Genomic DNA, 16,124 nt, shown 5'->3' with positions numbered 1-16,124 from the left:
TTTCGGACAAATGAATCGGAGGGGAAAAGTTGCGTGTTTGCTATGCTAGGGAGGTGTGGCGGATGAACAGGCTGCGTATCCGGATTTGTCTCGTCGTTCTGAGCAACTTTCATGTAGAAAATATTTTAATCTGAGTTACGGATTAAAAGATATGATTTTCAAAAGAATTTATTAATTTATGGAATTTAATTAATTATTTAAATTAATCCGAAATTGGATTCATGACATCAGCATGATGTCATGCTGACGTCAGCAGTCAACAGGGGTTGACCGGTCAACCAGACCAGTGGGTCCCATTGGTCAGTGACACATTTTAATTAGACGTATTAATTAACCTAATCAGGATTAACTAGGGGTGGACCCCGCTGTCATTGACTGATTAATTAATTAACTAACAGTTTAATTAGTTTTAAATCCTTCTCTTTTTTTTAAATGTTCCAGGGGCGGGGCCCCACTTGTCATTGGCCCTGGGGGCCAACCGGGCGGGGTTGCTAGCGGGCGTGGGCGCCTGGGCGGGCACTCGCCCGCAGAGAGTGCGGCGAGGCGAGGCCGGTGGCCAGGGCGGCCGCGGTGGCCGACGGCGCCGCGGCGATAGGGCGGCAGGGAGGCAGGGGAGCAGCACCAGGGGCGCGGGGGCGCGGCCGAGCCCCGCAGCGAGCAGCGGCGGCGAGCAGGGGGGTGGTCGGCGGCGAGCAAGCAACAGGGGAGGAGGCGGCCGCGGGTGGTGGCCGGAGCGAGGAGGTTGGTGGGCGCATCGCGTGACCGCGGGGTGCGCGCGGCGATGCAGGGACAGGGGCGGGGCGCGGGGCGCGGCCCCGAGCGGCGTGCACGGGCGGAGCAGTGCGGGGCGGGCGGCGAGCGCGCGGGACGGTGCGGGAAGGGGGAGAGGAGTCCGTGGCGTGGGCAATTCGGCCGGGGCGCGCGGCCGATGTAGTGAGCGCGCGCGCGGGGGGGGGGGGGGGGCTGCGGCGACGAGCGCGAGCGCGCGAGGGAGAGGGAGGGAGCGAGGCTCACAGCGAGATGCAGGGTTCGTGGCAGTGTTGCTTGGGGAGGACGACGTGCGTAGGGGGAGGCAGACCGGTGAGGGAGCGCTCCGGCGAGGCGGTGACCGCGAAGGCAGTGGTGCGGCGTCGGGTGGCGGGGTCGGGGCGTCGCGCCCCGATCCAGATCCAGCGGGGGGAAGTGGGTGCGAGGAGTGGGGAACGTGGGGTGTCGGTGGGGTGGATAGGGTTTCGGGGTCTAGGGATAAGGGGAAGTGGGGGGAGTGGCCGGCTAGGCCTGGTGGGTTGGCCCAGTTGGGCCTGTGGTCAGCTGGGCCGAAGCCGGGGGTTCTCTTCTATTATTATTTCTTGTCTTTTGTTTTTCTGTTTTTATTCTTTTTCTTTTATTTATTTTCTTTTACTGTTTTAATTCAACTTAGGGCATTTAAGTATTTTATAAATTTGTGTTTTCTTTACTATAATTACCTTTGTAATATTTGGCACAAACCGAACATTTTTGTTTCAATGTTTGAAGACATTTGTTTGTTTGCCATATTTTGAATTGATTTTTGAATTGGTTTTGAACTAACGAAAGTTTAGCAACAGTAACGGAGGTGACGTGGCATCATTAGCGTGGGATTACTGTAGCATGATTATCCGGGCGTTACAGCAATCATGCTTTTCATTCAAGGAGCTATCATGAATCACTTTATAAATTTCTTCGTTTAACACTTCATCACAATTTTCAGATTCATAAATCCCAAGCAAAACTTCATAAAGATAATCTAGTGAACTCAATTCACTAGCAATTGGTTCATCATAATTGGATCTTTTGAAAAGATTAGCAAGTGGATGAGGATCCATTTCAATAGATTATTAGCAAGCAAAGATGCAAGAAAAAAGAAGGCACATGGTAACACAAGTAGAGATAGCAAACAATAGATCTGACGAGAAAAAGGCGAACGAAAAAGAGGGCGAATAAAATGGCAAATTTTTGTGAAGTGGGGGAGATGAAAACGAGAGGAAATGGCAAATAATGTAAATTGCAAGGAGATGAGATTTGTGATTAGGAACCTGGTAGATGTTGATGATGTCTCCTCGGCAACGGCGCCAGAAATTCCTTTTGATGCGGCTTGAACTACGTCGGTATTTCCCCAAAGAGGAAGGGATGATGCAGCACAACTATGGTAGGTATTTTCCTCAGTGATGAGACCAAGGTTATCGAACCAGTAGGAGAACCACGCAACACCACATAAACAATTCCTGCACACAAAGAACAAATACTTGCAACCCAACATAAGAGAGGGGTTGTCAATCCCTCATGGGTAAAAAAGACAGGTAAAATTATAGTAGATTGGATAAATAGATCTTGCGGGAATGCGAGATAAAATAAATAAATGAAAATTGCAGCAAGGGATTTTTGTATTGGGGCCGTAGATTTCACTAGTGGCTTCTCTCGAGAAAAATAGCATAAGGTGGGTAAACAAATTACTGTTGGGCAATTGATAGAACTTCAAATAATCATGACGATATCCAGGCAATGATCATTATATAGGCATCACGGCCAAGATTAGTAGACCAACTCCTGCCTGCATCTACTACTATTACTCCACACATCGACCGCTATCCAGCATGCATCTAGTGTATTAAGTTCATGGAGAAACAGAGTAATGCAATAAGAACGATGACATGATGTAAACAAGATCTATTTATGTAGAAATATACCCCATCTTGTTATCCTTAATATCAGCGGATACATACGTGTCGGTCCCCCTTCTGTCACTGGGATCAAGCACCGTAAGATCGAACCCATCACAAAGCACCTCTTCCCATGGCAAGAAAAATCGATCTAGTCGGCCTAACTAAACGAAATATTCGAAGAAGAAATAAAAGGCTATAAGTAATCATGCATATAAGAAATCAAAAGACTCAAATAACTTTCATGGATAAAAACATAGATCTGATCATAAACTCAAAGTTCATCGGATCCCAACAAACACACCGCAAAAAGAGTTATATCAAATAGATCTCCAAGAGACCATTGTATTGAGAATCAAAAGAGAGAGAGGAAGCCATCTAACTACTAACTATGGACCCGTAGGTCTACAATGAACTACTCACGCATCATCGAAGAGGCACCAATGAGGATGATGAACCCCTCCGTGATGGTGTCTAGATTGGATCCGGTGGTTCTGGAACTTGCGGCGGCTGGAATTGATATTCGTCAACTCCCCTAGGGTTTCTAGAATATTGGGGTATTTATAGAGCAAAGAGGAAGTGGGGGAGGCCACCGAGGTGGGCACAACCCACCTGGGCGCGCCTGGGCCCCCAGGCGCACCCTAGTGGGTTGTGCTCCCCTCAGAGCTCCCCTCAGGTACTTTCTTGGCCCAATAGGTGTCTTCTGGTCCAGAAAAAATCACCAAAAAGTTTCACTGCGTTTGGACTTCGTTTGGTATTGATTTTCTGCAAAGTAAAAAACAAGCAAAAAAACAGCAACTGGCACTGGACACTATGTCAATAGGTTAGTCCCAAAAAATGATATAAAGTTGCTATAAAATGATTGTAAAACATCCAAGAATGATAATATAACAACATGGAACAATAAAAAATTATATATACGTTGGAGACGTATGAGTCCGTCTTCATCCGCTTCCAGAAAGCCCCCGTCCCCATCTCGCCACCCTCTGCTCCCCGTTGGCGGCAATCCTAGCCACCTCTAGCCAAGCAAAGATGGGGTTCTTCTCCGGCTCCGGCTCCGACAAAGCCAAGGGCAAGGCCACCCCTCTCCCCCGCCTCTGCCGGCGCCTTCTCATCGGCCGAGGCAGTGCGTCAGCGTGCCAGTGCACCAGGCGGAGTGGCACTGGCAGCACCGCGTCCCTCTCCCTACCCGGATGTGACCCTGCCGCACGACTGGCATTTGGATCCGGAGAGGATCCCGGTGCCGGCAGCGCCGCGGTCGGCTAGGGCGCACACGGAGGAGGTGCGGCACCGGCGGGCGCTGCTGACGCCGGAGCAGCGCCACGAGGCCGCGTACGATGTCGACTCGCCCAATTGGGCTTGTTGGTTCGCCTTCGAGCACGAGGAGGCGAGGCGGCGTGGCTTCCGCGAAGTCGTCCGTAGCTCGTCGCTGGCCCCCTTCGTGGCCGGCTTTAATGTTTGTTTTTATTTTCGAAATGTTTGTATTCTTTTTTTTTCGCGCGTCGTTAAAATGGGTCGAACCAGCGTTGGACGCATGCGCCGATCCAAACGTGGAAGCAGACGTTGGTGTCCATCGGGCCGACCCAAACGAAAAATAAGCGGACAAATTCGCCGTCCGTTTGGATCGGCACGTTGGAGTTGCTCTAATAGCCGGCCAGCCCGTCACCATTGACAATCATCACAAATCAGGGGGAAGGGAAGGAGGGCAAAAGTACACTAGTAGCAGAACCTGCCAAGGTGACCCCACCGCCGTCTATCCACCATAAGAACACCCCTCTCATGAACGCACTTGACTGCAGCTCTCCTCTCGTCCACCCCACCGCACCCCGCCCCAATAATATTCTTCTTCCTCGACCTCCACTCGCCGCCCAACCACTCCAACCAAGGCTCCCCGCACCATCACACGCTCGACGGCTTCCGACGAAGAGCGACGATCCTCTGCTGGTGCTGGTGCTGCAGGGGGCTCCGCGCCGCGGCGGAGGGGCACGACCAGCAGCAAGAGGGGGGCGACGACGCGGCGGGAGCTGTGACACATGCCTCTGTGGGGGACCGCGTCCGGCCCACCGCCGCCTCTGGCGGAGGGAGGAGGCGCCGAGGGGTCGGGCGGGTCGTCGGGTGCCGCGGCGATACGGTCGCTGCTGCCTACCAGGCGGCGACTGCGGCTCGACCCGCCATCAAAGCTCTACTTCCCATGTACGTATGCGCCATCAAAGCTTCTTCTCCCTCCTCTGCTTCTTGGCGGCGGCTTCTACTTTCCTGCCGAGCTGTTAGTCCTCCCAGGACTGCCCGCTTTGAACCATCTCTGCCGCTACGTTTGGATTGGATTGTATTGAATTGGGTTCTTTATTTGATTGTTCTTGGCTCGTGAATCTTTGGAGTTGTCCCTGCTTCATCATGTCAAATTTCTGTTCTGGCAAAGAAATTTGGCAGCTTAATAATCGATTAATACATGGCCATGTTTGAGAAATAAAGGCTCCAATTTGCATGAATTAAGTACCTTGTACCTTTTAACCGTGCAGATGAGCCTGGCAAGCAAGTCCGGAGCGCGGTGAGGATCAAGAACGTCAGCAAGTCCCATGTGGCGTTCAAGGTAACAACACTTCTCTCCCTCCACTAATCTCTTCATTAAATTAGGGGATAAATTAATTAAGTCCTTCAATGAATTAAATCCCGCCAATGCTTTTCAAAGGAGCTTATTATGCAATGAACATAATCGATCTTATTGCAAAATCAATGTCTTACTTCATAGATTCGAGAGAATAGGAGAACAGTAGCCTGACAAACAGTCGGTTCAGTCCGATTCAGGTGCCTAATCAAATAGAACCCTTATGGATTTGCTAGTTGATAAGGTAAATATCCAGCCCACTAAATGCTAGGCGTAATGAGGATAAGGGCCCCCAAAAAACTTCTTTTCGTTCTATGAACTTTAAGGTGTAACTTGACCTTGAATCCTAGTGGATTTACAAATTTTCCTTGTTACTTGGTTGGCTTGATGTAACAATAATAAGGAATAGTACTAATGGAACGCATGTCCTATCTGTTTTTAGTTCCAAACAACAGCACCAAAGAGCTGCTTCATGAGGCCTCCCGGCGGCATACTTGCTCCAGGAGAAACCATCATAGCTACAGGTAATGCAAAGCTGATTTCAACCTTTGATGTGCATTTCTTTGTTTTTCTTCCCCTCTTTTTTCATTGTTCAACCATTCAATGCCAGTGTTCAAGTTTGTGGAGCATCCTGAGAACAACGAGAAGCCTTTAGATCAGAAGTGCAAGGTCAAGTTCAAGATTGTTAGCCTGAAAGTTAAAGGGCCTGTGGAGTATGTTCCAGAATTGGTATATCCTTTTGCCCCTTGAGACCGTCCAATCGCCTAAAATCTTATCGTTGTAGTTTCATTTTTTCTAAGTTTTACCTACCTATATTTGTTTCAAAAAAATAAGTTTTACCTATATATGTCACAGTTCGATGAGCAGAAAGACCAGGTTGCAGTTGAGCAAATTCTGCGGGTTATTTTCTTGGATGCTGAGCGTCCTAGCGCAGTAAGTGACACCAGAGCCCCTTCTTTTCTCTTGCTTTCGCTCCGAATACAATACAATTCTGGGGAGCAGCAAATTCACCTTACACATTTGTGGCAATTTCTTCCTTGAAGCAACTGGACAGGCTCAAGCGTCAGCTCGCTGAAGCTGAAGCAGCTCTTGAGGCACGCAAGAAGCCTCCAGAAGACACTAGTCCCCCTATCGTTGGTGAAGGGCTTGTGATCGATGAATGGGTAAGATCAGTGCTCGAGTGTTTTTAATGACAACAGTCCAGTCTTTTACTAATGCCCGAGATGCGTCTGTGCACCATGTGACCACATTCTCCATTTTTCCTATTTCAGAAGGAACGAAGAGAGAGATATCTTGCTCGTCAGCAGGTTGAAGAGGTTGATTCGGTATAAACACGGTGCCAAAAACTCTGCAAAACATCGGTTCCTGTCCATGGGTTTTAGCTCCCGCGAACAAAAATGAGGCTTTGTGTAATTAAGATTTAGCTTCTTCCTGGGCCCTACATGTAGATAGCCAGTCAGTGCTTGATAATAATATCCTCCGGGATAAATCTTGTACGTGGTGTTCTAGATTTAGATGTGTGATTGTGTTCCATTTCCTACCGCTGTTTCAGTCAGTGCTGGTTCCAATCAATACCAAATGTAATTTTATCTGAAAAATCACTCTTCAAGGTGTTCAATGGAAGTTCTCTGATCATGTTACCATTTCCTGGATCAACATGTTTAGGCAGCTAATATTGTGGCCATACTTTTTGTCAGCTCAGTGCCAATCATCCGGGGAATCTTTCTCTAATATATGTTTTCCCCAACAAAATACTGTAGTAGATACAGTGCCCTTGCTAATAATGATATCTTTTATGTCGTACTATTGAGCACTTTTGAGTTGTCTAACTGACAGGTCTTCCAGGACATGAAACGTTGTGGGCTCAGCATCTGGTTCTTCTCTTTTTATTTGTCCACCTGACCTGTACCGATATAATTGTTCTTGTTCCTTTGCTGATATGATCTGTACTAATATAACTGTTGAGCTGGAAGAATTAGGTACAAAGACACCTATACCTAACCTAACCGGCCAACCAGGGAGGCTGATAATGATGGAGCATTATTCAGTCCTTTGTGGCTCAGAACAACCTGTTGCTTTCTTGGAATTCATGGAGGGCGTTTTTTAAAAGTCTATTTCCACTTCATAGCCAGATAGACCCTTGACTTTTAAAGCTGAATGGGTGCAACTTGAAGCTTCTGCCACTTGTACTCACATATATATTTCCGGGCGGTGTCATTTTCAGAGAGGCAACGGTGTAATATTCTAGGGAATGCGTGTATTTCCATTTGACGTGACCTTTATTATTTGTGGAGGGTGGTGGTCTCTTGGACGGTCTCAAGATCATACTTTTCTCCCAAGCATGGCGCAATTGGAACGTTCTGTTCTTGAATTCTAGGAATTTTCAGCTAGCAAGTGTTTACCTTTCCATTCTTTAGTCTTGAGTTACTGTCAAAATGGATTATTCAATGGAGAAATCAAACAATAAGACAGAGACAAGACAGGTGCAAAAGGAGCTTTGACTTTTCATTTGAGATGTGAAGCTGAAATTCAGCGGTTGTACCCCTCACCTGATCTATTTAGCTTGTTAAACCAATATTTATTGTGCCGAAATTCCGGTAACTATGGACTGCATCAATTCAACATTGCAGCAATTTTTTCCTTCGCTTGACGTTCTTTGCATCTTCAGCAAACTGTGAAGCTTGCATTTTGCTTCAGGGAATTGATCGAATTTGGGTCTTATTAATTCACGGTAACGATAACTGACAAACGTCAGCTGGGAGATGACAAGCGAACTTCTTTTTTGTGGCAATTTTATCTGGTATGGTACGAGATGGCAAATCTTTTGTTGTAAAATTCTTCTTCCCAAAAATTGTCGTACGTTTCTGACTGCCAACCCCATACAACTAAACTCGTCATCTAAAACGTTTGCAAATACTAACCTTCCCAAAAATTGTCATACGTTTCTGACTGTCAACCCCATACAACTAAACTCGTCATCTAAAACGTTTACAAATACCAACCCTTCCCGGTGAACATTAGCCAGATATTGCGGTCCTTAACTCATGGACTGTGTCTATTCAGTATGCCCATCAATGTTTGCCCTTTATTCCGGGGAATTGTTTATCCACCAACGGTTGGTCGTGTTCCATGTACCAACTAAACAGTGAATAAATAATGAGAACCACCTAAACCTCCTTCGCAGATAGCAGGTTTTCGAAGGGGATATTTTGAACTGGAACAACTCAAGAGCTTAAACCTTTATAGACCGGAACACTCCCGATTCGTCAACAGCAAAACAACACTCAACTTTCCTTCATCTTTACTACTACTCCAGTCAACAAACCACCCACTTAACCAGAACTTGAGAAGGGCAGATCGAGGCCGGAAACATACAGAGCCAGTAGAAGTTGCTAGCCACAAACATGATTCACATAAACAGTTTCACAGCATTTTCACCAAAAAAAAAGTTTCACAGCACAAAATCTGGTGTCCACATCAACAGCATTTCGCATGACAATATCAGGCCTCCGCACAAACAGGATTTTTCAGAACAAAAACAGGTCCAAACTGGCCCTTTGCATATCTTTGTGGTAAAAGGACTACGTACAAAATTAATCTGCGAGTTTGCGCGTGCCGCAGAAGTAGAACTCTCGAGAGTAAAAGGTACAAAGGAATTTTCTCCGTGGAGCACTAGGGAAGTGCAGGGTTACTTTTATTCTTTCCCTGACAAAAAAGATTATATGCATCTGCAAGAACAGACTTGGGTGGAAGGTGCCACTACTGGCCTTAGCTTAGCTTCTGTATATGCTGCAAACAAAATCATATCTCCTTTGACTATATGCCGCTCGAGTCTCTACCGAAGATGAAGCGACGGCCCCAGTCAGATATCACCAGTGCCCTCGTGCGCCAGCTTATTTGTTTGCTGAACTCATAGCAAAGAGGAGGGAAAACCAAGTGTTAGGTTAGATACAAACGTAGGTGATTGCGCAGTCTGACTTTCTCATCATCAAAAAGGAAACAGACACTTACGTTGCGTAGACGGAATACCAGAGCCACTGTGAGCTGTGGCCAATGGAGACCCAGTCACCCGGGAGCTGTGCAGCGGTTTGCTCCCCTCCTAGTGGGGCAAACTGGCCTAAATGCCTGTACCTGGAGGAATCAGCAAAGCAATAGTATCAGCCAACAGACAAGAAAGAAAATAAGGCAATCAGGTATGAGCAGCCTAAAAATTATTCTGTTATCCACATATTTCGATCTTCAATTTTCTTTTCAACTGCTTTCCAGATTCAACATAATCATTGCTAGCAGTTACTTCGCATGAATAACTACAGTGCATTCTCGTCAGAATGAAGATACCGAAATGGTTAGGAAAAGAAATGAGCTGACGAATGATGCAAAATAACCACCTGAAGGGGTTGAAACGATGACGGCCTTCTCCCCTAATGCGGATTGGTCCTTCAGGATTTTCTTCAGCAGTCTGCATCTTGTTAAAGCACGTCGCAAGATACTGTCCTTGCTGTGCAGCAACCTGACAGAACAAACTAGTTAGAACTAGAAAAGCGATGAATTTTAACTGAAGTGGTTGCTTTGGAACTTTGTGCATTGTAAAATTCCAGTAGACAAAAAAAGGGAAACCTGAGCTGTTGCAGGTAGATTCTTGACTTGTGAATCCACGAGTGAAAGAGCCTTCTTAAACTCTTCAATGCTCAGCTCTACAGATTCCTTTTCGGTGTCACCTTTGCCAGTTCTTATTAAATCTGCAATTCCGTTAAGTTGCTTGCTCTTCATGTATAGCTTTACTTGTGGATATCTCACGTAGATATCCTCCAGGATGTCTTGGATTTCTTTCACAGTCAAAGTTCCAGATTTATCTTTGTCTGCAACTCTGAATATTTCTGAGATGTCCTCCTGCAAGCATTAGACACCAAGAACATAAATTCCTGAATGGTACCAAATACAATTCGCAAATGATCAACAAAGTCACTATGATGTATTGACATGTAGTTATAATGCACCAAAAAAGGATATGGATACGGTAGCACTGGATAAGTCTAAACAGCTAATATAGCAGTTCAAGTATCCTAGCGAAAGTATCCAACAATACATATCAAATATGTTTGTAGCATTTATGTGAATCCTCATCTACTACATATACAATGAAGATAATCTCAAGAATTTTACTACTAGTTAAATGGCACATAGGGGTTTGAGAAGAAAACCCTTTTCTATCCACATGGAAAATAGGGGAGAATCACAGCACCAAAAGGAACACATAACAAATTATATTGCTTACCATTACTCTCCGCTGGTTTATGGTAGCACAGTCACCTACTGCATAAACATCATCACATTCACGCACCCTTAGCCATTCATCAGTAGCAAGGACACGACGATTAGCCTGTATATGTAGAGAAATGATTCATTGGCTAGCTGAACTGACAGAAGGATACATCGCCAACTCCAAAAGAAAAAGGTCTATATACCTGGCCAATTTGTTTCATGAAGTCCACAACGAATGGGCGGGTCCCAATACCAGTGGACCAGACAGCCATTCCGTAAGGAACTGTAATATCGCCAGTAGCTGGATTTTGCATGGTAATTGCATCCTTAGAAACCTTCACAACTTTATATCCAGTTTTTACATCAATGCCATCCCTTCCAAACTTGTCCTCAGCAAAGTTGGTAATTCTTTTGTCGAACCTTTTCCAATGAAGAAACAATTGTTATTTTGTTAGCCTAGGAAGTAATGTTACGTCATATATGAGGTGATGATGTGTTTCCATACTGTTGGGGAGTAGATTACATGAGCAAAAAGGTGGCAACCTAGTGTAAAGCAGTAGGAACTTTCAGTTCATAAAGCATCAAAGTAAGAGAGGACCGGTATGGCCTTACATAGTCAGTATGTGATCTGCAGCTTCGATCAGTGATATCTTGACAAGATGCTGAATAGAAGGATAGAGCTTGGATAGATCTTCAGTAACAAAATCATGCAACTCTGCCGCAAATTCAACGCCTGTAGGTCCACCTCCCACAACAACAAAGTGAAGATTCTTCTTCCTCTCTTCTTCATTAAGGTATGGGAGGCTTGCCTTCTCAAAGCAGTCCATCACACTCCTTCGGATCTTTTGGGCATCTTCCACTTCCTGTGAATATAATAGGACCATATGAACGGGGCGATAAGTGCAGAAGCTTAGAAACAACTAAAATGCAGTAAGATCATTTAAAAGACTAACATAACTATTTATCTTACATATCTAGTCAAATGGAAAAGGGTGTGTAGATCGAAGGACAAAGGGGGGCTGGGTGTCAAAGACCTTAGGAAGCAAAATATCAGCCTGATGGTGAAGTGGTGGTGGAAATTAGAAACCCAGACTGGGATTTGGCAAGACTTGGTGAGAGCCAGGTATCTATATAACAAGTCTGTGCCAACTGTGAATCCTAGACAACTCTCCATGTTGGAAAGCTCTTCTGAAAGTCAGAGCTGTACATGGTGGGAAGAAAGATTAAACTAGGGTGTGGCGACCTGACCAGGGTGTGGAAAGACTCAATTGATGGGCTGCCTCCACTTAATTTGAGGTTTCCTCAGTTGTTTGAGATCTGTACAGACCAGGACTGTACAGTACAAAAATTTGACAGGGTAGAGGCTTCGACCTTTTTCAGAAGGCGTCTATGCCCCAACCTACGTGGGCAATGGGATAAGTTGCGAGAGCATATCTTGGGGCTGAAAACTACAGCCGATAAAGATGTGGTGTTTTGGGGTTTGAGTAAGAATGCAAAGTACTCCACTAAATCTATGTATAAATGGCTGGAAAAGCCTCTATATGGATGCAACTATAGATGGATCTGGGAGGCAAAATTGCCTCTTAAGATCCAGATCTTCTTATGGCAGATGGCGCAGGACGCGGTGCTTACGAGAGCGGTGATGAAAAGGAAAAAATGGCCGGGGAACCCTGTGTGTTCCTTCTGCAACAACGTTGAAACGGCATCTCATCTGTTCTTTACGTGTCCCGTGGCACGTGTTGCCTGGAGGGCAGTTGGGGTAGTGCTGGGAACTGACTTATGCCCAAATAACACTTGGCAATTCTATGTGTGGTGCAATATGTTCTTACCTAATGGAGCTAGATTCTATACTGTTGGTCTGGCCGCAGTAACTTGGGCTATTTGGCTGGCGCGCAATAAGGCTACCTTTGAAAAACAGTTGATCAAATCTCCTTCTGAGATTGTGTTCTCGGCTTGTTCTTTTCTCTTATATTGGGCAGGTCTGCAGCCGGTGGAAGAAGCGGCAAGACTGCGACAAGGAAACTGAGATGATCAGAGCAAGCACAGCCAGGTTGATGGCAATGTGTGATAGGGCCAGACGCACAGCGGAAGACGCGGGAGAGGTGCTCTCTGGGTGATGATGCTGCATCGTTCGACATTTTGCCTGGTTGAGCTAGGGGGCGATGTGCTGGGCTCTAGTCTCAGGCTTCACTTTTGGGAACTTTTGAAACTGGCTCATTCTGAGTTTGAGGATTTGTTATCTGGCACCACTTTTGTGTGTGTCTCCCTGGTTTGTAATAGTTAGGTTTGAACTAAGTAGGTGCTGTCAGGTTTTCGCCCCATGGTGCTCGTTTCGATGGCGGGCGAGGACAGTGGGTTTCCTGGCAGTGCGTTGAACTCGCTGCCTTTCTTTCCTCTCTTCCTGGTTGTATCGGATACTGTTGTATTTCCGTTTATCTTAAATGGAAAGGGGCACGCCCGGTTCAAAAAAAAAAAACTATTTATCTTACACAACATAACTGAATGGTTTGAACCAGGTTCATTCCTTTGTCAGCAGGACGTGTATATAAATAAAGCAGATTAATGTAGTTATGGACCTAAAACTGGAGGCAAATTTATTTCATACAAACCATACGAAAGCTTACCTTCAAAAAGTGGCAATTCTCTGTCACACCGGGAGTATTGAATGTGTTAGACCTAGCTCCAACCGCTACCACCAGATAGTCATAGTCAACTAAGAACTCGCCATTTCCATCAAGATTTGTCCCCATATTTGAGCGGCAATGAATCTTCTTGTTTGCTGGATCAATCTTGAAGCACTCTGCTTCCCAGAATTTGAAGTCTCCACCTTTCTGTCAGAGTATTAAGAATGAACGTTAATTCATTTGGCACATAATTAATCATCTGACTGAGCTATGAACGGATGTAGTGTTCAAGTATGAAATATGACTATTCCCTAACAGGTCAAACTTGTAGATAACGAACTTCACCATGGGGATTCAAGATAGGTCTTGAGCAAGATGAGCAAGGTCAGGAATTTTGTTGTACCATTGCAAAAACAAACCATTCCAGTATTTGGAGTAAATGGCATTCAGGAGGTAGTGAAAGAAGTAAAAGTTCTAGAATTGTTCAACAAGTTCCCCGAAATTTATGGAAGCAATCATACCTTCTCCAGAATCCTACGGATTGGCTCAACAACGCTCCTTGGTTCAACTGTTCCACAGGTAACACTTGGGAGCAAGGGTGTGAATGCAAAGTAGTTCCGAGGTGAAATGACCTGGACATCGTACAGTTTGCTATCAAGATTCCTCAGGAATGTGGTGCCAGCCCAGCCAGTTCCAAGAACCACTACTTTCTTCTTTTTAAATCCTTGGGGCTGGTCCGGCTGAGAGTCCGCATATGCGACGAGGCCTCCTCCACTACTGCAAATTCGGCAGACCAAAAATCAGCAAGTTTGCAAATAGGACAGCTGTTCTAGCAATGCAAAACATTTGGAAGTTCTTTGAATTATTCAGCCATCTTAAATGACCTCATTTATGTGTTCTACTTTGAAGCCACCCTTAATAAAAAAATAGTAAGATAGCTGTTCTAGTAATACAAATCATTTCGGAACTCATAACACTAACTTTTTAATGAACCTCATTGGTGTGTTTTACATCAAAGCTACCGCTTACTGAAAAATATTCTCTAAGTTGCAACTGAATTACATCACTCCAAATAATAAAAACGTTAAAATGATCAAGACAAGGACAATATGGTTTCTTCCAGAAAAGAGGGAGTGTGCCTGGTCTCTGCATAGACAAGGACAATTATATATGCTCAGAAAATTAATCCTATAGCCCAATCATCTACCATTGTCATCTTCTTCTGTGAAGGAACCAATGTAATTTTTTACAGCTACACTTATGTATACCTGGTAGCAGGAGCAGTCCATGTCTTGCAGCTTTGCACAAAAATATGTATTTTGTGATCGCATTGTATTAATCACAGCGCAAGACTACTTAGACAAGGCCTCTCTTTTCATACACGCAAAACAGTCATATGACATACATATAAAATTTATTTAGACATTGCAGAGAAACAAATAAAAAGCATGTTGCAGCGGAATCATTAACCAAGACAATCAAGGAATTGAAGAAATGTATTATTCAGAAGTCCAGCATTTGTCTAGCAGTCCAATAGCACATATAAAATCGCAATCAGCACATGGCACCAACTCACCAAATCATAATGTATTCACGACCCCGCTCTTAAATATTCCAAGTATTGTTTTATAGAGAACAGACACAATTGGTATTAACAAAATACTGAAACCAGGACGAAGAAATCAAGGGCAATTTTTCTTCTTGTTGGCCACATGGACCATGACAGAATATTCAGCAGGCATACGAGGTCCACCGCGATGTGGGGGGCACATCAGATTCGAGAAGTAGCTGGAAAACGAGGGCCCGGTCGAAACAGGTGGGAAGAAGAATGAGTTTAACTATTTTCTTCCCATTTCATCAGTGATAAAAGAAATGACTCTATCCTTATATTTCCCCCCTCAATTTCTAGCATTCTGAAATCTGGTAAAACAGAAGCACCTCTGATGGAGAATCGATCTAGGTAGAGCTATTAGGTGAGCTCTGAATCCCGTTAATACCCGAGGCGATCTCGAACTGATACAACAGTTTCGGTGGCTCAAAGGATGAGAAACCGCAGCAACCACCGAATATTTCTATCCCGGGATCCACGAACGAAACGATGAAGGCACCGAATATTATCATTTTTTCTGCACAACGAAAAGAAAACCCGAGAAAAATGACAGGACGCTCCAAAAATTCGTGCCCAACATTTGAGGCGACCGCGAAAATGCTGCTACAGTCTAGCGGCCACACGAGGTACGCAGCGGCAGCAGATCCGATCGAAATTCCCAAGCCCCAGCTCCAAGAGAGAGGGGGGAAATTAGCGGGCGGAGAAAGGGAAAGGAAGCAGGAGGGACCTTGCGGCGAGGACGACGACGAGGCCGGTGAAGGTGGGGCGGTTGTTGAAGGCCCGGGACGCGCTCTCCCACGCGAACGCCGTCCACCTCATCTCTCTCCCCCTCTCCCTCCTCCGCTACGCTTTGCTCTTCTCCCGGGGCTCCGGTGATCCTGGAACGTACTAGCAGTAGCAGGGGAAGAAGAAAAGAAATGGCCACCTCGTCCGCCTCGCCGTGAACTGCTTATATGCTGCGGGTACGCGTCTACACTTTTTCTTCCCGTGGTTGGCGCCGTGTTGGTGGCGGTGCGGCGAGGGGTTGGTGTGACTGGTGGGTGGGCCCGGGCGGAACGAACATGGGTCGTCAGTTCCGGACTGAGGTAGACACACGTGGTTGGCATGCTAAAGCGGCCTCGCCCAACGCCCATTCTCTCCCTCCTTCCTCCCTTTCTATCGGACCGACGGCTAGCGCGAGAGGGATCGATCCTGCCTGCCACACTGTCGCGAACCCCCGACGGCGACTCGTCGGTTCATGGTTCGTCCGGGCCAGTCGTCGCATCCGCGCTGTCGCTGTGGAACAGCCGCCTCCAGACTTGTCATTTTTTTCAAATTTTTCTGTTTGGATTTTTCATTTCTCCACA

The 16,124-nt window shown here is 45.8% G+C and overlaps 2 protein-coding genes across 2 annotated transcripts; one reads left to right on the top strand and one right to left on the bottom strand.

The window, feature by feature from the left end:
• The first annotated feature begins 4,453 nt into the window (after positions 1–4,453).
• On the top strand, positions 4,454–6,926 carry LOC109733686 (vesicle-associated protein 4-1). Its single transcript, XM_020292909.4, has 7 exons — positions 4,454–4,871; positions 5,198–5,268; positions 5,726–5,807; positions 5,894–6,012; positions 6,139–6,216; positions 6,327–6,446; positions 6,555–6,926. Exons 1-7 carry the CDS (start codon positions 4,712–4,714, stop codon positions 6,612–6,614), a joined length of 690 nt encoding a protein of 229 aa, XP_020148498.1. The 5' UTR covers positions 4,454–4,711; the 3' UTR covers positions 6,615–6,926.
• A 1,880-nt stretch (positions 6,927–8,806) lies between these two features.
• Positions 8,807–15,910, bottom strand: LOC109733687 (external alternative NAD(P)H-ubiquinone oxidoreductase B2, mitochondrial). Its single transcript, XM_020292911.4, has 10 exons — positions 15,506–15,910; positions 13,691–13,946; positions 13,170–13,376; positions 11,158–11,408; positions 10,749–10,965; positions 10,559–10,663; positions 9,901–10,173; positions 9,672–9,793; positions 9,295–9,414; positions 8,807–9,187 (listed from the first exon to the last, which is right to left on the bottom strand). Exons 1-10 carry the CDS (start codon positions 15,595–15,597, stop codon positions 9,100–9,102), a joined length of 1,731 nt encoding a protein of 576 aa, XP_020148500.1. The 5' UTR covers positions 15,598–15,910; the 3' UTR covers positions 8,807–9,099.
• Positions 15,911–16,124: the final 214 nt, after the last annotated feature.

The sequence above is a fragment of the Aegilops tauschii genome, chromosome 7, assembly GCF_002575655.3.
Source record: "Aegilops tauschii subsp. strangulata cultivar AL8/78 chromosome 7, Aet v6.0, whole genome shotgun sequence".
Taxonomy (NCBI): Eukaryota; Viridiplantae; Streptophyta; class Magnoliopsida; order Poales; family Poaceae; genus Aegilops; species Aegilops tauschii.
Note: the sequence above shows the minus strand (reverse complement) of the source record. Positions and strands in the feature narration are given on the sequence as shown.